The 20,600-nt window shown below is 38.5% G+C and overlaps 2 protein-coding genes across 2 annotated transcripts; one reads left to right on the forward strand and one right to left on the reverse strand.

Annotated features, from left to right (window-relative positions):
* Positions 1-2,939: 2,939 nt before the first annotated feature.
* On the forward strand, positions 2,940-9,330 carry LOC132190416 (probable cellulose synthase A catalytic subunit 5 [UDP-forming]). Its single transcript, XM_059605406.1, has 14 exons — positions 2,940-3,625; positions 3,810-4,005; positions 4,090-4,295; positions 4,442-4,550; positions 4,692-4,866; positions 5,174-5,440; positions 5,532-5,877; positions 5,961-6,098; positions 6,179-6,304; positions 6,407-6,619; positions 6,741-7,032; positions 7,425-7,621; positions 7,719-8,069; positions 8,176-9,330. Exons 1-14 carry the CDS (start codon positions 3,545-3,547, stop codon positions 8,758-8,760), a joined length of 3,282 nt encoding a protein of 1,093 aa, XP_059461389.1. The 5' UTR covers positions 2,940-3,544; the 3' UTR covers positions 8,761-9,330.
* A 4,225-nt stretch (positions 9,331-13,555) lies between these two features.
* On the reverse strand, positions 13,556-17,719 carry LOC132189949 (uncharacterized). The gene is made up of 3 exons (XM_059604806.1): positions 16,592-17,719; positions 15,167-15,853; positions 13,556-14,600 (listed from the first exon to the last, which is right to left on the reverse strand). The coding sequence occupies exons 1-3, from the start codon at positions 17,672-17,674 to the stop codon at positions 14,016-14,018; spliced, it is 2,355 nt and encodes a 784-aa protein (XP_059460789.1). The 5' UTR covers positions 17,675-17,719; the 3' UTR covers positions 13,556-14,015.
* Positions 17,720-20,600: the final 2,881 nt, after the last annotated feature.

Consider the following 20,600-nt stretch of genomic DNA (forward strand, 5'->3'; position numbering starts at 1 on the left):
TTATGATTTTAAAATATTTTCTAAATTTTTGCTTTTTATAAATACTTAGGCTTCGTTTGTTTCGACGTAAAATGATTTACATAAATTATTTTTTGTATTTTTTTGTGTTTGGTGCGACGTAATATTATAGTCAAGAGAAAATATTTTTGGTTTAGCCGAACAAATCTCTTTCATTTTCATAAAATGGTTTACATTTTTTAAAACCATAAACTATTTTTCAAGTTTAATTATCTCATTCTAAAATCAACATACCTAGCTAGAGTGTCGTCGGGACCTAGTCGAGACTTTATTGGGAATTGATCGAGACCTAATTAGTACCACGCCGAGACTTAACCGAGACCTTGACCCACTCGGGACCTAGTCGAGACTTTATTGGGAATTGATCGAGACCTAATTAGTACCACGCCGAGACTTAACCGAGACCTTGACCCACTCGGGACCCACCAAGACCTATCGGGACCTGACTGGAACCTCACAAAGACCCGCCGAGACTGTGTCGGAACCCAACCAAGGTATAGATGCAACCAAGTTTGGACCAGATATGATCCAACCGGATCCCGTTAGCCTTCACTCTTCATCGCTGCACACTACAACCTTCACTCTCTATCACTGCCACGAAGTTGCTCATCGTGGCTGCCTTTGCCCTGCTCGCCATTTCACCTCTTGGTAATAGAAAAATAGAAAAAAGAATTGACTTCTTTTCTATTTTCTATTTTCTATTTTCTATTTTTCATTTTTAAATAAAACTTAGCTCATATTTATTTTGCGATCTTTGACAAATTTGTCCTCCTTCAATCTAAATTTTCAAACCCTCTTTTTTGTTTTTTTATTTTTTATTTTTTTTAAGGGAAAATTATAGTTTACTCCCCTAAAGTTGATAAAGTTTTTCAATTCGAACATCAAAGTTTCAATTTTTGCTATCCACCCCCACAAAGTTTCAATTTTTTTTTTCAATTCGACCAATATTATTCCAAAATTTTCATACTGCCCCTGATTTTTATTTTTATTTATATTTTTTTTTATGAAAAAAAAAAAACAAATTTGAGTACCAAGAAATCTGGCCAGATCAGTAAAGGAAGTATATGTATTAATTCCTTAAATTTTAATTTTAATTTTAATTTTTAATTTTTTTTTTTTATAAAAAATAAAAATTAGGGGCAATATGGAAAGTTTTGGATACAATTTGTCAAATTGCAAAAATTTGAAACTTTTGGGGGTGGATTGCAAAAATTAAAACTTTGTTGTTCGAATTGAAAACGCTGTCAACTTTGGGAGGGTAAACTATAATTTTCCCTTTTTAAAAAAACTTTTTGTTACTCTTATTTGGTTATAGAATATGGGATAGATGTCTCGAAAAGGTAACTCAATCGACCGGAAATCACGCCTTACAAAATAGAAGTCACTAGTTCGAATCCTTCTCTGCTCTTGTGCGGACATATATATATATATATATATATATATTGATCAATATTTTCATCTTCTTTTTTTTTTTTCCAATTTTTTTTTAGTTATATATATATATATATATATATATATATATATATATATATATATATATATATATATATATATATTTTAAGTTTAAAATTAGATTTGTCCTTATCAAATTTAACTTTTGGCCCCAAATGAGAAATATTGATTCTATTGTTGGTGGTTATTATGCTTATATTATTCCTTCAAACAGATCATATTAACCCGATACGACGTGTAAGTTAAACGTGTCAAATAGGTCGTGTTACTGATTCAATAATTTACTGTGCCATGCCCAATTTTTATGGTTCGACCACTTTTTCTAAATGGGTTGTGTTCGAAATGAGGCTAAACGGGTGACGGGTCAAGCAGACCAACTTGAACCCGACCACCAACCCTTTTTGCCAGGCCTAACTAACCTCTAAAATTAGCTTTATAGGTCAGTCCCTGAACTCACATGCTGCTCAGGAGCTTAAAATTAATAGCCAAATCTAATCCATATACAACTAAAAACAAAATGATAATTTATAGGGGTCAATTACAATTAGTCAAAGTATAAATGCAAATGAAGTGAAAATTTGGGAGTAAAATGTAATTTAGCCAAAAGAAAAAATTGACATAAGATTTTATGAGAAACGTTTACGATGAAAAGCAATAATTGACTAAAAGATGACCGGGTTTTAAGATCGGAGATCGCCGTTCTCACCGGAACAGAAGGGAGGAAATAGTAAATAAAATAAAAAGTAAAGTCAAAAACAGTCCCCAAGTGCCCAAACCCAAACCTACAGTAGAGAACAGATGTAGAGAGAGAGAGAGAGAGACAGAGAGGCATGTGGTGGGGTGGGGACGGAGAAATACAGCTAGCAGACCGTTTGGCGACGTGACCGCCTAAATCCACATGTGTAGCGTTGTTTTTGTCTTATTAATTATATACTGCAATTACTTACTAATGTGTTAATGGCTCCTCGTTCAGTTTGAATTAATTAAATTTGGTATATTTATTATTTTAAACGGGGTCATACTTTATGACTCTTGCTTCATTTTTATTTTTTTATAGTGAAAGTTGATTATGTGGATCGTCTTCGTCTTTGTCCATTTAAATCTGATTCAGTCCTGCTTTTTCGCTAAGAAATCTAATTCATTCAGTATTTTTCTTTTCTTTTTGTTGATAAATCTTATTAAGCCCTAGTTTAAATCGGAAGATCCTATTTTGACTGATAAAGAAGATATTCCCAAAGATTGTACTGACCAGCCTGTAATTATACTGTTTTTTTAAAAAAACTTTTTGCTTGGCAGTAAATACGTAACAGACTTCTAACTTGTTAGTTTTAACCGTTAAACGCAATGGTAATGTCTTAGGATTGGTTAATTGACGTATTAGCTGTGTCGGCGGAGATGTTTTTGATAAGAAAAATTTAAAAGATGAAAACAGAAACGAGTGGTATAAAGAAAGTTGCAGACAGAGAGAGAAAATCAGCTGCGTAATAATTAATGAGCTGGGACTGGGAGTGTCATTTATTGATTATTTATCATATTGTTTAAGTAAAACTTGCTGGTGTGATAATAATTGAAGTCGATTGGTTTTAGGAAAGAGTACCGAAATTCAACCGAATAAAATAAGCAAGGAAGATTGAATTATTGGAGGAGCTGAGGAAGGAGAAGAAATATCCTGATTGATATTTTAGGCGCTGTTTTTAGGTGCTGTTGTTGATATTGAGATGAGAAGCAAGGAATGATAAGAGAGAGAGAGAGAGAGAGAGGGCCACAAAAAAAGAAAAAGAAGGTGGCTCTTTTGTAGCGAGGAAATCAGAGAGAAAGCCAGAAAGGAAAAGAAAGCTTCTACTGTAGCCCATCAATTAGAAGGTTGCAGATGAGGGAGTAGAGCTTCACTACTACTGTCTCTGCCTATTTTTTGCACTTTTCTTTTTAGTGGCGGAAATGCCATCTATTACTCCCTTCCTGATGGATTTCGTTCCGCTCAAGTCTCAACTATAAAGTTGGAAGAGCAGATCCTGGAGTCGACAGATCTAGGTCCTGGAAATAAATAAGCGGTTCGAGATTTGTGAGAGTAACAATGGAAGCTAGTGCGGGGTTAGTGGCAGGCTCTCACAACCGGAATGAACTCGTGGTCATCCGCCGCGACGGTGAATCTGCCGTAAGCCCCTCTTTCTTTCTTTTTCGTTTTCTTTTGGATTCTCACTATTGTCTACAAATGCCATTTCCTTTGGCTGTATATGCTGTTTAATGAGCTATGAAATGTAACCACCGACACACATAGTAACACACTTTTTGCAAGAGAAAGATGGGTAGATACTTAGATAGATTTTGTGGTGGTGCAGCCAAGGCCATTGCAGCAGTTAAGTGGACAAATATGCCAGATATGCGGAGACGACGTGGGACTAACCGTGGACGGAGAGCTGTTCGTGGCCTGCAACGAGTGTGCCTTTCCCATCTGCAGAACTTGCTACGAGTATGAGCGCAGAGAAGGAAACCAAGTCTGTCCTCAGTGCAAAACCAGATTCAAGCGTCTCAAGGGTCCGCTCTCGGAGACTTTTTTTTTTTTTTTTTTGGTGTGTGTAAAATTATGTAATTCATACTTATGGACGGCATACATTGCAGGGTGTGCTAGAGTGCAGGGGGACGAAGAGGAAGATGACATCGATGACCTGGAGAACGAATTCAATTTCGATGCGAGGACTAAACAGGGTATGCACCATGCTCTTGCCGCCGACGCAATACTTCACTATGGCCGTGCCTCCGACTCCGATCTCCCTCATGTCCTTCATTCTACACCCCAAGTTCCTCTCCTTACTAACGGTCAAATGGTAAGCCCCACCCGCTATTCCCATATTAACTCTTAATTGCTTCTCACCCTTTTGCCTTTCTTCAATTGATCACTCATCAGTTAATTGATTTCCTTGTATGCTCTGCGTTCTTTGCTTTTAATGCTTCTAGAGTTGTGTTGGTGCAGGTTGATGATATTCCTCCTGAACAACATGCTTTGGTCCCTTCATTCATGGGGGGTGCTGGTGGAGGCAAAAGGATCCACCCCCTTCCTCTCTCAGATCCCACCCTTCCTGGTAATTCCCATTTAGCTTTGCTCTCCCATGCCTTTCGCTTTTGTTCAAATGCTCCCATCAGCTGCTAGTTCTTGGCTTGTTGCGTGTTTCCATCGACTCAAAACTTGAATATTCACCATTAGTCGTCTTCCCAATTGGCAGTGCAACCCAGATCCATGGATCCTTCCAAAGACTTGGCTGCTTATGGCTACGGCAGTGTCGCTTGGAAGGAAAGAATGGAGAGCTGGAAGCAGAAACAAGACAAGCTGCAGATGATGAAGAAGGAGAATTCTGGCAAAGATTGGGACTATGATGGGGATGGCCCAGATCTACCATTGTATGTGCCCCCCAAAACTTTTCTTTTTTCTGATCCAGTTAATGGAATTATTCTCCCGTATTTTTCTGATATGATCGCTTGGACCAAGCTTTCTGCTAAAACTCTAATAGGCTCTGAGCCTTGCACTAACTTTTAAGACACATGTTTTCAAAGTTGACTTCTGATGGTTAAAATGACTGCATTACCGTTAATCCCCTTTAGACTTGCACTATATTTCAAATAATTGAATCAAATTGATAGTTTTAAATAGCGAAGACCTGAGTAATGCTAATTGTGGGAAATCAATTATTTTTTTCTTGTGGATCAGCATGGATGAGGCAAGACAACCACTTTCTAGAAAGTTGCCTATTCCATCAAGCCGAATCAACCCTTACCGGATGATCATCATAATTCGACTTGTGGTTCTCGGATTCTTCTTCCATTATCGAGTCATGCATCCTGTACATGATGCATATGCACTGTGGCTTATATCTGTAATATGTGAGATCTGGTTTGCAATTTCATGGATTCTTGATCAATTCCCGAAGTGGCTCCCTATTGACAGGGAAACTTATCTCGACAGGTTGTCCCTGAGGTAAGGATCTGACCACTTTTGACTCATGCAACCATGATTATGGTAGAGATTTTGCACGTTTACACACCTTGCGTCTTTTCCTGTTTGTCAGGTATGAGAAGGAAGGCCAACCTTCTCAACTTTGTCCAGTTGACATATTTGTGAGTACTGTTGATCCATTGAAAGAACCTCCTCTGGTGACTGCAAACACTGTTCTTTCCATCCTTGCAGTGGACTACCCTGTTGACAAGGTTTCATGTTATGTTTCTGATGATGGTGCTGCTATGCTGACATTTGAGGCACTGTCTGAAACATCTGAGTTTGCAAAGAAGTGGGTCCCTTTCTGTAAGAAGTTCAACATTGAGCCACGGGCCCCTGAATTTTATTTTGCGCAAAAGATGGATTACCTCAAAGATAAGGTGCTGCCATCATTTGTGAAGGAGCGGAGAGCAATGAAGGTAATAAGTTGCAATGCGTTGAGTTATCCTATTACTCCTTGACGAACATATGTTTAAATTTTTTTACTCAATTCATATTGCAGAGAGAGTATGAAGAGTTTAAAGTTCGAATCAATGCTTTGGTTGCCAAGGCCCAAAAGGTCCCAGAAGAAGGGTGGACAATGCAGGACGGGACTCCATGGCCTGGGAATAATGTCAGGGATCATCCTGGGATGATTCAGGTACATTAATTTTAGTTTTTCGTTTTGTGCATTTCTCATTATTGGCCCATTGTGACTGACATTTGTGCAATCCTTGATAGGTTTTTCTTGGCCAAAGTGGAGGGCATGACACGGATGGAAATGAATTACCACGCCTGGTGTATGTTTCTAGAGAGAAGCGACCTGGGTTTAATCACCACAAAAAGGCTGGAGCTATGAATGCTTTGGTAAGTAATTTGAAAGAAGCCTTTTTTTTTTCTACTCCATGTACTTTCTGGGCAAAACCTTATGTGTCTTGAACATGATCTATATTTATTTTTGTGAAACAGGTTAGAGTCTCCGCTGTGCTGACAAATGCTGCTTATCTGTTGAACTTGGATTGTGATCACTACATCAATAATAGTAAGGCTCTTAGAGAGGCAATGTGTTTCATGATGGATCCACTGCTTGGAAAGAGGGTGTGCTATGTCCAGTTCCCGCAGAGGTTTGATGGTATTGACAAGCATGACCGATACGCCAACCGCAACACCGTGTTCTTTGATGTAAGCATGTTTATAAACATTCATACAAATGCATTTCTTATGCAGTTTAACATGTAAACATGCATCATATTCTTTGTTCATCTACTTATGCAAAAATTAAAACGCAAGCTTTCCATTCCAGATTAACATGAAAGGTTTGGATGGCATCCAAGGACCTATATATGTTGGGACTGGATGTGTCTTCAGAAGGCAGGCATTCTACGGTTATGCTGCTCCTAAAGCAAAGAAACCACCAACCAGGACGTGTAACTGTTTGCCGAAGTGGTGCTATTGTGGCTGCTGTTGTTCTGGAAAGAGGAAGAAGAAGACTAACAAACCTAAATCTGAGATAAAGAAGAGAAATTCTAGGAAAGGAGACGTGGGAGCATCTGCGCCTGTGTGCTCTTTGGAGGGTATTGAAGAGGGGATTGAAGGTAATTTAGCTTATTAAAATGAGGTCTCACTTTGTCACCCAGTGCCTACTGCATAGTGTAGTTTGAACCCCAATAAAGAACAGTACCAAGTGGTTAGCTTAAGCTCTATAAAAATGCTTCACCTGATTCCAAGGTGCAAAGCAAAGAAAACTTTTTGGATTTTCATTTTTTTTTTTTTTGGGAAACTAAGGTGTTGGATAGATGTATTGGAAAAGTGACATGTGAGAGCTCCTACTTTATGTGTTAGGGTAAGATTACAGAAGGCTTACTGAAACGTTCTGTATCATTTTCTTTAAGTAATAGGTGAATTAAGCTAAGTTCTTCAAAGATTAATTACCACGTCCATCCGGCTTAATTATCTTGTTATATAACTTGGAAGAGCTTGTATGCAGGATTCGAAGGTGAAAATTATACTCTGATGTCTGAGCAGAAGTTAGAAAAGAAGTTTGGACAATCTTCTGTGTTTGTTGCGTCTACTCTGCTAGAGGACGGAGGGACACTGAAAAGTGCTAGCCCAGCATCCCTGCTTAAAGAAGCCATCCATGTCATTAGCTGTGGCTACGAAGATAAAACTGAATGGGGAAAAGAGGTAACTGCGAAGTTTGGAGTCATGTCCTCACATCTTCACTTGACATTATCCTTTTGGCCTTTGAATTTGTCTCAACCGAAATTTTGTTGCAACCCAGGTTGGCTGGATCTATGGGTCGGTTACTGAAGATATACTGACAGGTTTTAAAATGCATTGCCATGGATGGCGATCAATATATTGTATCCCTGACAGGCCTGCATTTAAAGGATCTGCTCCCATTAATCTCTCTGATCGTCTGCATCAAGTCCTTAGGTGGGCCCTTGGTTCTGTTGAAATATTTTTGAGCAGGCACTGCCCTCTCTGGTATGGATATGGAGGAGGCCTGAAGTGGTTAGAGCGCTTGTCTTATATAAATGCTACTATATATCCATGGACTTCAATTCCTCTGCTTGCCTATTGTACTCTACCTGCTGTGTGCTTGCTCACTGGAAAATTCATCACTCCTGAGGTATGAGTTTTATATGTTTGATTGTTGACAGGACATTTTGCTTTTATTATAATGTTACTTGAGAAATACGTGTAGTAGATTTAATAGAGTTTTGTTCATATTGCAGCTCAGCAATGTTGCTAGCTTGTGGTTTCTGTCTCTTTTCATTTGTATCTTTGCGACAAGTATACTGGAAATGAGATGGAGTGGAGTCGGAATCGATGAGTGGTGGAGAAATGAGCAGTTTTGGGTGATTGGAGGGGTTTCAGCACATTTATTTGCTGTATTCCAGGGGTTGTTAAAGGTTTTAGCTGGTGTCGATACGAACTTCACTGTGACATCAAAAGCAGGGGATGACGCAGAATTCTCAGAGCTATACGCATTTAAGTGGACCACTTTGCTCATCCCACCAACAACACTGCTAATAATAAACCTCATTGGTGTGGTCGCCGGAGTGTCCAACGCAATAAATAATGGGTACGAGTCCTGGGGGCCTCTGTTTGGTAAACTCTTCTTCGCCTTCTGGGTGATTGTTCACCTCTATCCTTTCCTAAAGGGTCTGCTGGGCAGGCAGAACAGGACTCCCACAATTATTATTGTTTGGTCAATTTTGCTTGCTTCCATCTTCTCCCTTTTGTGGGTTCGAATTGATCCATTCTTGGCCAAGTCAAATGGTCCGGTTCTAGAAGAATGTGGGTTGGACTGTAACTAGCAGCGCATTCACTCCTTGGGCTAGTAGATGCGGGTGATAGATTATAGAATATTTATCTTTTGATTGATGATACAACCAAGAAATATGTTTGGTGTGATGGGGTCTGCCAACTGTAGATTAATTGCGTGTGATGGGCGTGGATACCTCTTTTCGACTCCTCGTTTCGTCGCTTTGGTGGAGGGAAATTCCAAAGGGTCTCAAACATGAGCTAGCTGGCTGCTGTTTGTAAGCTTTTGTCGGAGGTGAGAGACTGTTGGGAGCAGCTGCAACAGAGCTCTCTTTCATTCTTTTTCTGCATGATACATACGGGGAAGAGGAGGTAGGTAATTCACACTGCCGCTGCTGTGTAATATTTATTGTCACGGGTCTCTCTCTCTCTCTCTCTCTCTATTTGATTCGCAATAAAAGTGGCTTGTGTCCTGCTGCTTGTAACTGCAGAGGCAAACTTCTGGGACATACCAAGTGCTGGGGCTAATTGTTTGCCCTTTATGTTGCTTTTGCCACTAAATGTAGCTATCTTATTGTACGAAAGGGTATAAGAAAAACTGAAAAAATTTCATTTGGGTTCAATTGAAATACCGTTTTATTTTGTTTTGTTTTCTGGCATAGATTTCACCACAAATAGGTTCATGACCATTACCACCATTCTCTAGAAAGTAATATGTTTATTTACTGATTTTTTATATGAATCTATCTTACTCTGAATTCGGTCCAGCCATAGTAGATATAGATTGAAATGGTAATCGAATTTGATTGGATCAGATCCCAATGTCTGACCGAGCTCAATCAATTATAACTAGTTCTTTTCTTTGATCACTTGGCACATCAGCTTTAGATTTGGTAGCATTTTCATATGGCTAGCCAAAGTTTGGTTAGTCGAGTTGTTAAAATGGGAGCAAAAGGAGTTGCATTTAGTTCAGCAATTTAGAAAAACAATTGATGAGTTGTTATAATGCTCACCAAATTTGGTGAGCACTTTTTACTCACTAATGTAAAAACAAAGCATTTTTAATCTCTAATATTCTCTAGTTGTAATAAAGAATAAATTTTTTTTTTTTTGAGAAAGTATTTAAACGTAGTAATGAAAGTGAATAATTAAAATAAAAAGTGGAATGTAAGTTTTTTGAAAAAAATAAGTAGCTAAAATAGTCAAAGATAATTTTTTTTAGCTTAAATGGAGAGCAAATTTATTGAGAAGAGCATTAACGCTCTGAAATGACCAACTTACCAAGCCCAATTAAAAGGGCAACAAAGTGTAGATGCACTCGTTTGAAAGCGGTGTTCTTAGGTTCGGCCTGTGGTGAGCATGTGTTCTCTTTTCAAATGGCATGTGTAGTTAGTCCATTTTAGTCAGTGCGTGTTCTCTTTTCAAATGGCATGTGTAGTTAGTCCCTCTTAGTCGGTGGTGGATATAGGTAGAGGCGAGCAGGGGCGCCTACCCCTGCAAAAATCTTAGAAAAAAATTACACCTCGTAGTTTTTTCAGTTTTCTTATGCCTTGACCCTCCTCTTTTTCTTCCTTCTTCTCCTTCTTCTTTCTTCCTCTTCTTCTCTATGTGCTTACAACACTTTCTCTATCTCGCTCAGCTTCTTTCTTTCGTGCTCCTTCCTTGTGATTTCTCTCTTTTTCTCACTTCTCCACTGTTTCTTTTCCCTCTCTTGAACTTTCTTTTTTCTCTTAGACTAGGATCTCCCTCGTCTCAAGACCCACTTTCCTTTACTTATTATTTTTTTTTTGGGTCAACTCACCCCGTGGTGGCATTTCAACCACTCAACAACTACTTGGTCTGTAAAAAAGCTTCTCTTGTAAGTTGTATGTAGCTACGGGTTTCTCAATTTGGTTCTTCTCTGGATTTTGAAGTTTTTTTTTTTATTTTTTTTTTTAGACTCTACCCCAACCAACTGTAATAAGGGTAAGGGGTAAAACCATTTTTGCTATTGCAAAAATTTGAGTTGCATTTTACTTGCTTGACTGCGATAACTCTTCGATCAAAAAAAAAAGGGGTGGCGGTTAGGGTGGATAACCAACCCATTTAGCCATAGGGATTAATTCAGCCACCCCAATAACGGATTTGGTTGGCATAGCAGCTTTTTAGGAAAGGGAGAGGGAACCACCATTGTGGTCAAGGGTGATGCTTCAGCCTCATTTTTTTTTTTTTTTTTTTTTTGTGTTATCGCGATCTAAATTGTCAAATTAAGTCAACAGTTTATATAAATAAAAACTATTGTATCGAAACTCAATCCCTTTTATCACAAAGCTGACAATAAAGAAACTGTATTTTTATTCCCTCCTCAACACCAGCTCCCACCAGGGAATTTGGATCCTCTTCAATTCAAATGAACTGGAAGGAATCCAGTTAATTTTATTTGAAAGGTAAATTGTCCAAAAAATATGAAAAGACAATTTTGCCCTTGTAAATATAACCAAGGGCTTTGGGTGGGTTTGTTGGGGTTCTTGTCTGGGTTAAATTGGGTGTTCGGCTCCTTTTTTCTAGTGAGGTGTTTCAGTCAGTATACTTCCAGTGTACGTAAGGGCGCCTTATGTTTTTAATAAAACTTGATTATTACTTATCAAAAAAAATATAACCATTTGGGTCTTCATAATAGCAAGTTCTTCATGTGGCCCAAATTCAACTTATTTGAAGTGGCTTTTCTTTAGCGTGCATTTCGGTTGTAGGCCTACATTGCTCGGCCTAAGACTGCTTTCGCTTGCTCATGCAACAACTTTTGTTATTGTTTTGAGATTCAAGAACGAGAGCATTTTCTGTTTGGTCGTGGCATGAAGGGGGGGTTTTGTGCTACCAATCAAAAAGTGACACCTATGCCAATCTTACTAGACTTAAGTTTAGGAAATAAACACAACTACACTGAGTTATACCAGGTTTGAGGAAAAAAATAACTTAAAAAATTAATTTTTCAAAAAAACAAATTAGAAGGGTGGCTCGCACGAGCCACCCCTGGGCTGGGGGTGGCTTGCTTCCACACCCAACAGATTTGGATCTTGAAACCTTCCGCTTGAAAGACGAGGTTGAAGCGGTGACACCTTGGCTATTGCGACTATCTTCATCTTCTTCCTAAATTTAAGTTTTCTTTCCCAAAGAGGACCCCAGACACTTTTCCTTCTGCTTCCCCACTGTACCATTTACTGTCAAAGTTCTGATATGGGTGTTTTCTCTGAAGCTCTTGTCCATAGCCTTGGGAGCACTGGGCTTTGAAGAAGATGAAGAAGTGGAAGAAGAAGAAGAGAAGTAGAGAAACAACCAAAACCCACATCTTTTTCTCGGGCTAATGTCTTTTTCATCATTATCAGCATCCAAGAACCGGTTTTTCCTGTAATTGTGGTGGACTTTCTTCGCTTGAAAACAATATCAGCCGCGTGACCACCCCTGACCAGATTTGGGATGGCTGTGCGAGCCACCTCGGGCTCAGGGGTGGCACGTGGCCACCCACCCCCACCCCACTTGTGGTAGTTGTAGGTTGGCAGCCACCCCTTCTAATTTTTTTTTTTTTAATTAATTTTGAAGTTTTGTTTTCTCATATAATCCTGTGTTTTGTTAGTATAGGTTTATTTTGTTCCAAGTTGACGTGGCAAGGTTTGAATGGTGAGCAAAAAAGCCTTCTGTTTTGCAGGACCACACTGAAGTTATTATCTTCAAGAACACTGAATTATGTACTCTCTCATCACTTACCACACCCATTTTCCTCTTTGTTCACGTCCAACCCTGACCATTATAGTTGTAGTTGCTATTAACAATTTAACACCATCGTCACTGTTGACCACTATAGACCCTAGTAGCTCTTGGTCTCAAAAGATTCAATACCATCAACATCGTCCAGCTCTCCTCCCACCTAATAACATTATAATACGAGGAAACAAAAAATTACAATAAGAGAAATACTATACTTTTATTTCACCTTGCTAATGTGAAACTACCAATCAGCTTTTGGATCAACCCTTATTTCAAAAAAATAAAAAAAGATTCAAGGGTTACAAAGAGTGTCACATTAGCAAAGTAGGAATAAAAGTGTGAAAGTATAGCATTGCTCTTAAAAGATTTTTTTATAAAAAAAATAACAAGCTAGTTACGTATAAATGCGGTGACATGCACACAAAAACAAACCACCATCTAGCCAGCTTGAAAGAATCTCAAAAAGAGAAGACAGTGCTTGTGTTCTAAAGCTTACAATACATTGGAATAAACCTTTTTTTTTTTTCCTGGATAGGTAATACATTGGAATAAACCTTGTAGGAGTGGTTAATTATTTGTTAATATCTTAACCAAGACTACAAGGTGGAGATTCCTAGTTCATGCAGATCTGACGAAGTGGTTAATTATAAGTTAATATCTTAACCAAGACTACTGGGTGGAGATTCCTATTTCATGCAGATCTGATGAAGCCGACCTGAGGAACCATCACTTGCAAAATTAAAATTCTGGCTGAATCAAAAGAATACTAAAATTCTGGTATTGCTATAAAATTTGATAACACGTTTATGCACCTTAAAGCTAGTAATTCAACCAGGGATTAGGTGAGACGTGTGCAAAAGAACTGTTAGAAAAGATTAAAGAAAGAAGGAAATACAAGTTGACTTGAATAAATTAAGATTCACAAACTTGTCTGGTTAGCCAATGGCATTCACCAAATAAATTTAGATGTTTCATGTTAGAAATGACTTTGTATGAAGAACAAATCACATTGTAAGAACTCAAGATCATTCAAAAATAAAGAGGACAATAGCCCAGGAAAAATAAAAAAAAAAACAGAAGAAGCAAAAGATGACAATACATAGAGGATATAGAGGATCTAGATCCCAAACCTGTAATCATCAAAATTGTAGCGATCCACAAGATATCACGTTTCAAGGCATCTGAGGGTTGGATAAATCATATATGACAGAAAAAAAAAAAAAAAAAAATGACAAAACTCCAAGGGGTTGGCCCAAGTGGTGGAGGCCTTGGTCTTGAGATATCATTCCCTTCAAGGTTCAAAGTTCAACACCTCATGGATGCAAACAATTATTTAGGGCCACACCCCCTAGTGAAAAGCCAGCAATTTAACCAGTTCCGTGTAGAAAAACTTCCGAGGGTGTGATGCACGGGACCAGGGTTTACTCTGCAGAGGTGGGTCCGAAGGGCCCTGCCTTTGAGAGGTTTCCCGACATTAAAAAAAAAGAAGAAAAAAAAAGATGGCAATCACTATCGTAACTCTTCAATTGATTATCAACAAAACATCCAACTATCTTCCTTCCAATCGTCATGGTAGTGAAGGAGAAACATCTGCTGCCAGTTCTGCTAACTGCTTCCTGCCAAGATTAGATACAAGTTCCATGGAGATGAAGTGCTTTGGTAGATTTCCAAACTCTTCCACCTTGAAATTATATATTGGTTGAAGTTTTTTAGCTTCAGAATCTGCTGCTTCAGCCTCAGCAAGTAGAAGGTTAGCTTCTTCAAGGTCACCCAACTCTAGAGCAGCAATTCTTTCTGCTGTAGCAGCACCAGCTATCAGAAGCAACCTCTGGAATCTAGACATTGCTACCTCCTTTTCCTTGGATAAAATCAGGCTCTCTGTCTCCTGCAACCTGTTAACAGTGTCTTTAATCTCTTCCTCCAGCTTCTCAAGCCCCGAGATAGCTCTTTCCATCTCAATCTGTATCCCTTCCTTTTCAACACTAGATGACTTTGCCTCAGCAGCTATTCGTGCAGCTTCCTTAAAATTTCTTGCAGCAGCAGCAACTTTCTTTTCTGCTTCCAGTTCTGGGACTCTTTTGTCTATGAAAAGAATCCGCTGCTTGAAGGATGTTATATCTTGCTTGATGTTTGACTTTCTTGATGATAGTTCCTAAAGACAGAGCAAAAGAGATCTGTTCAACAAATGACGTGCTGAGTAGGGGAAAATGGGGAGTGAAAGAGAACGAAAGAATAAGGGTTAAGGGGATTAGCATATGTTCATATATCAGCAAGCTAATAACCAAGTGAAAACGAATATCTATGGCTTCTGATGCTCTTGCAAATGCACAAGCACAATCTCCAGCCGAAACAAGACGGAGAAAAAGAACAAAGAAGGCAAGAAAGGATGAACACAAATAAAAACAAACACCAATGACAAAAATGTAATAATTCTAGGGTTTATTAGGGATCTGATCAACAACATAGGACCATTAGACGTTGTTTCTCAATACTCTGCATATTCAAGAAAAAGCATATTCCAAAATAATGAGTATGGGATCAGAGTTTTACATGTTAGCTGGTCTAAAAAAACACATAGATCTATGAAGACCTTAATTAACTTGTAGGTTTCTTATGGTGAGAAGTCTTCCATTGATATTTCAATAGGAAACCACATCTTCTAGGGTTTTATAGTAACCTAAAAGTAAACTCATTAGAGAGTTAGCCAGCAAATTTAACCTGTAGGGAAGCTCTTGCAGCGGAAACTTCCTGTTGGAGCATTTGGACATCCTCAGAAAGCTTCTCCTCAGTCTTTACAAGCGTCAGTTTGTTTTCACTGGACCTCAAAATGGAGGACATTAGACTTTTCCTCAGCCCAACAGCTTCCTGGTATGCTTTTGCTTCCTCTGCAGAAACCCTGGCAAGTTCCCTCAGCCGTGCACCCTTTTCTTCTTCCTGAGTACTAAACTCATCAATTTCCTTCTTTTTCACTGATAGAGCTTCACTTTCCAAGTCCATCTGAGAAAGACATGATTGCAAGTTATCATACTTTGCATCAACATTTGATTGCATCTCCTGAAAACCAGAGACCACATCAGAAATCCTTTTGTCAACTGCTTGGATGTTAGAGTCATTTTCAGCAATCTCTTTTTCCTTTTGTTTCACTAGTTCAAGTAGTTTTTCCAGTTCATCGGTTAATACATCCTTTTTCCTACATAGAAGTTCTTTCTTCCTTCTGTCATCTTCAATTGAATGCTCAATTGAACCATTCAATACTTGTCGAGCTTCATTTATTATGTATGATTCAATTTCTAACTCCATCTTCCTGACCTCCAAGGCTTCAGTTGATGAAAGCCAGTTGTCCATCCCTTTGGACGATGATACTTGGGCTGTCTTCAAGACTAAATCTGCATTATTTGCAGCATCCTGCAAAGAAGATACTAAACTAAGGTTTTAACGAATTAGGATTTGATAATTTATGAAGCATCTCATATAAATAAAGGCCAATTGTTACAGATGGATATTGGTACAGATAAGCAAATACAAAATAATGGTGAGAGCTGACACAAGGTTTAACCAAAATCATTTATGATATAAATAGATTACTTGCTTGATAATTTTAATTGTAGCCTGCGATTCATTCACTTTAGGAGAGCAGTAGAATGCTTTACAAACATGACATTCTTAATTTCTTTTCCTTTTTTTTATTTTATTTTATTTTTTATTTTTATTAATGAATTAAAATATTATTAAAAAGCGAAAAGCGCAACACATGAAGCATACCAGATAAACATGTACCTAGAAGGAGAAAAAAAAAATCATGAAAACTAAACACATTAAGATTAAGAAAGACAAATGCAACTGTCCAAAGGTAGAGGTATTGAAGAAAAAATAATTAACGTTACACCTCTATCCTCTAGCGGTCCTCAAAATTTCTATCATTTATTTCCCTCCAAAAACACTACAAAAGGCAAGAAATCTTCCACACACTACCAAATAATCCCTTTCAACAAGCAAGTCTGCTACTCATCTAGCACAACCCAAGACAGCCAACACGACTGAAAATAGTATTCCTTACGCACAAGCAATTTCACAATGGAGGAGAAGATGATGCACAAACTTTTCTTAAATTCTTTAAAAAAGAAAGAAGCAATGGGTACTCACCTTCGCGAAATGGTCGAGCAGTGAGACGCATTGTTCCTCAGCAGCTATCTGGGCCTGCAGAGCCTCGTGCATCTCGGAATCAATATCATTAGAGTCGGCTTCTGCATCTCTCAAGGCAATGAGAAAAGCTTGTTTCTCTCTCTCGGCAGCGGCAAGGCTCTCGCTAACCCGCTCTGCCCTCTCAAAATCTTCGGCCTCACAGGCTTCTTCTAAATCCTTCTCCAGTTCCCGGTGCTTGATAGATGCAAGATTTACATTCTCAGCGGCTTTTCTTCTCCTCCTAATGGAGTCCTTTCTGGCTGTAGATACAGAGGCCACCAACTCTCGAGCGTGGTTGAGCTTCTCCGAGATTTGGGCATTAACATGCTCGAAACTTAACTCTGAGGAAGGGCTAGACTTTTGGTCATCAACGGCAACAACTTGCTCCTCTTCTTCTTCTTGCTCTTGTTGTTGTTGTTGTTGTTGCTGTTGTTGTTGTTGCTGTTGTTGTCGTTGCTGAATATGATCATCGTGTTTTGACGTTTTTCCATCCTCAGCGACCAAAGCATCATGGGCATGGGATCCATTACTAGTATGAATATGATCATCAACAGCGTTGTAGAGTGGAAGCGGAGGGGCATCCCTAGCATATCCGATTCTCAAGCCAGCTCGCTTTTTCTTTCTGGAAATCTGTCGGGAGAGAAGGGGGATTACTTGTGTCGTCGACGCTGTTGTTGGAATTGAAGCATCGATAGCAGTAGAAGAAGAGGAAGTCGGGGATGGATGGGATCGGGATTGGGTTTCAAGTGGAGTAACGATGGTGAGGTCAGAGAAGAGGTTCTCATCAAGGGGCTGAGATGACGAATATGAAGATGACGTCGATGCTGCACTTGGAGCATCAATTGGAATCGGAGGACCGTGATGATCTTCTTCTTCTTCTTCTGCTTCTTCTTCTTCTTCTTTTTCTTCATCTTCTTCCTCTCCTCCTCCTCCCGCTTTTTCTTCTTCTTTGTGTTGTTGGTCTGCAGCCAATTGGGAAGGGTCAAAGAGTACCATTCCCTCGAACAGCGAATCCATCTCCACATCTCTTCCCTTTTCCTCCATTTTTCTGGAATTTCGGGTTAGAGATCGCCTTTTTTTTTTTTTTTTTTTTTTTTTTTTTGTTTTGTTTTGTTTTGTTTTTTTTTTTTTAACTCTAAGCAAAGCACTCGCTTCTTCTACGGAATCCACTATGAACAATAGGGCCGAATTGTGGAAGGCTGTTTCCCCCAGCCACCTTTGAATTTCTAGCTTAAAACAATCAATACCCAAAGCTCTCTGCTCCCCGCATTTCTAGGCCCAACTACAAATCCTGTAATGGGCTATTGACCTTCGTTTTGGAAAAGAGCTATTTTATAATCAATATCACCTTTCCACATATTTAGTGAGGCATGTGTTACCATGTGATGATGATATTTAATTTTTTTAAAATTATTTGGCATTATTTAGATGTTAAATACAATAAAATAAAATATTGACTATAAAATAACTTCTCTCTATTTCACTTATCAGTGAAGTGGCTCTATAGTCTACTCCATAAATGGTTTATGAAGTGAAATTAAGAGAACCCTTGTTCACAAAAATCAAGGAAATGAAGAAGTGTTTTTTCTTTACTTTAAAAAGAAAAGAAAGAAGAAGTGTTTTTTTTTCTCCTGGGATATTTTTGATAACTCTTGCTTGTGGGGAAAATTGACTTTTCGCTAAAAACTTACTTTGCAGTGTGTTCAATTTTGTATGACCAACAGACCAATTAAGTAGTCAGTCATATACATTTGCTATTTAAATAATTCCTGTGCATGTTATACACATGCGTGATAGATGCAGATCAACAGACTGTTTCATTATTGAGTAATGGTCATGGTATTCCCACAAAATATGTACAAATTAATAAGACAGCTTTAACGGATCAAACAAATGATTTGAGAATAAAAAAAAAAAATGATTTTCTTTGACTCTAATGGTTCCAGGACTCTGCATCACATGGGTGATGATGATGTCATCATAATGGCTTTTCTAACTATTGAATTAAGGATCTGTTTGAGATTGCATTTGAGGAGCCTAAAAATGCTTTTAACACTCAGAAAGTTTGTTTGAAAAAAAAAGTATTCGTTTGGTAAAAAAATTAAAAGTGCTTTTAAGGGTCCAAAAAAGCTTAAAAATGGTAAAAACGCACTTTTAGCAAAAGCTTAAAAATGAAGTTTTTTCCAAAAGCATTTTTTTTACTTAAAAGCTCTAGTTCTCAAATGCAATCCTAAACAGGTTCTAAATATAAACATGAATGCATACGCGCGTCCGTATATTAGATCCATTAATACGCGCTCTAGTATTTTATTATTTTTATTTTTTTTAATTTTCTATTCAATATGGGAGAGGTCAGGGAAATGGGGAATTATTAATTAGTTAATACGCTCTCTGCTCTCTACTCTCTAGTAGTAGTATATATTGTTAATTAGTATACTAATGGTGATTGCGGGGCCTCAATGTGCTCTCACCGCCTTGTGGCGTGAAGATGAGATGGTTGCGGTGATAATAATTGGGGTTCGCCCTTAACACGCGGTTTCTATAGCTGACTTAATTGACTTGTACCTTGTGTTCCTTAACTAACTCTGAACTTAAGAGTTCACACATTGGGCCTTCCCATTTCTTCCCCGAAAATACTTGTTAATTGATTTTTTTTTTTTTATCATGCATGGATCTGCTTCCTTATGCGAACAATGATTAGCTCCATCACTTGAGGCCGCAGCCTGTTCAGCCGCTCCATCAGCTCGGCTCCTTCCCCTGCCATTTCCAGTCTTAGTTGTTTCCTTTGTTTCTAATTAATTAATTAATTAATAAGCAGCTTCCTCCCGTCCCCATTTCCCCGAAAGGCCAAGCCAGCCAGCCAACCGTCCGTGGCTTAATTGCCTGTTCCTCTCTCTCTCTCTCTCTCTCTCTCTCTCTCTATATATATATATATATCTGGCAAAGATATATAAGAGGCATATCGAAGCGAAGCACGATCGACTCGAGGTACATCACACTTAGAGAGAAATTAATTAGCAAGCTAGAGGATACGAAATTCTCATTCGAATAGACGTACAATTTAATAGCTGAAGAAGAAGATCAAGAAGCATATATAAGAAAGGAATTAGAAACATGAGGAGTTGCATTGTGAAGAAGCTGTTGTGCTGCGGAGGAAAAAGCTTCCCATCAGACTCAGATGCTGTCCCAGAAGGTCTCGTGCGCGTGAATATTGTTGGTAAAGACGACATTGTTTGCAAGTTTGAGATGGAAGCCAATTACCTCAACCACCCTCTGTTTGAGAACCTGCTTCGGCTCTCCGAGGAAGAGTTCGGGTATTCCTATGATGGAGCCCTGAGGATAGCCTGCGAGATCGATCTCTTCCAATACCTTTTACAACTTCTCAAGACTAGTAATCTGTAATCCCTCCGCCCATTACATGCAACTTCCCGATCTCGTTTCCAACTTCTATAGTGCCAACGCCACACATTTATCGCCTGCCGATTACACACATTTAATTACATTATATAACTAATTAAATATTCGCTTTCTCTTTCTCTTTCTTCTCCTTTTCTTTAATTCTTTTAATCACCATGCATATGCATTGTCATTCTCGTTTCTTCTTTTCCCTTTTTTTCCTACTCTGTAGGTAGCTTCCATGGCATTCTTTCTTGAACATCCTCCATTCTTGCTATGGTCTTTGACATGTAATGTAATACTTGGAAGATAATTATGAGCAAACAAACACAAGCTCGCTTCTCTTTTCGCATTATGGATAAATGAAGAATCGAAAGGCATGGATATATATTTCATCGATCCCTCATGAGGGATCGATGAAGATGCCTGAGATATTACTTTTTCGTTAACTTAAGTACTCTTAAGACACGCTGAAGATGCCTGAGATATTGCTAATTAAAGGTGCAAATGATGCAGGGAGAAATAGAAATTTGAAATAAACTATAAAATATAGAAGAAAACAGTGGAATCAATA

The sequence above is a fragment of the Corylus avellana genome, chromosome ca8 (assembly GCF_901000735.1).
Source record: "Corylus avellana chromosome ca8, CavTom2PMs-1.0".
In the NCBI taxonomy this organism is placed as follows: Eukaryota; Viridiplantae; Streptophyta; class Magnoliopsida; order Fagales; family Betulaceae; genus Corylus; species Corylus avellana.

Bases quoted from the DNA above. Each gene is read 5' to 3' on its own strand.
- LOC132189949 (XM_059604806.1), bottom strand. From the start codon at position 17,674: ATGGAGGAAAAGGGAAGAGATGTGGAGATGGATTCGCTGTTCGAGGGA. The intron at 15,854-16,591 runs GTGAGTACCCAT...TCTTCTTTGCAG, and splicing joins TGCTCGACCATTTCGCGAAG to GATGCTGCAAATAATGCAGA. The intron at 14,601-15,166 runs GTTAAATTTGCT...CTCTGTCTTTAG, and splicing joins CTGCAAGAGCTTCCCTACAG to GAACTATCATCAAGAAAGTC.
- LOC132190416 (XM_059605406.1), top strand. From the start codon at position 3,545: ATGGAAGCTAGTGCGGGGTTAGTGGCAGGCTCTCACAACCGGAATGAA. The intron at 3,626-3,809 runs GTAAGCCCCTCT...GTGGTGGTGCAG, and splicing joins GCCGCGACGGTGAATCTGCC to CCAAGGCCATTGCAGCAGTT. The intron at 7,622-7,718 runs GTAACTGCGAAG...GTTGCAACCCAG, and splicing joins AAACTGAATGGGGAAAAGAG to GTTGGCTGGATCTATGGGTC.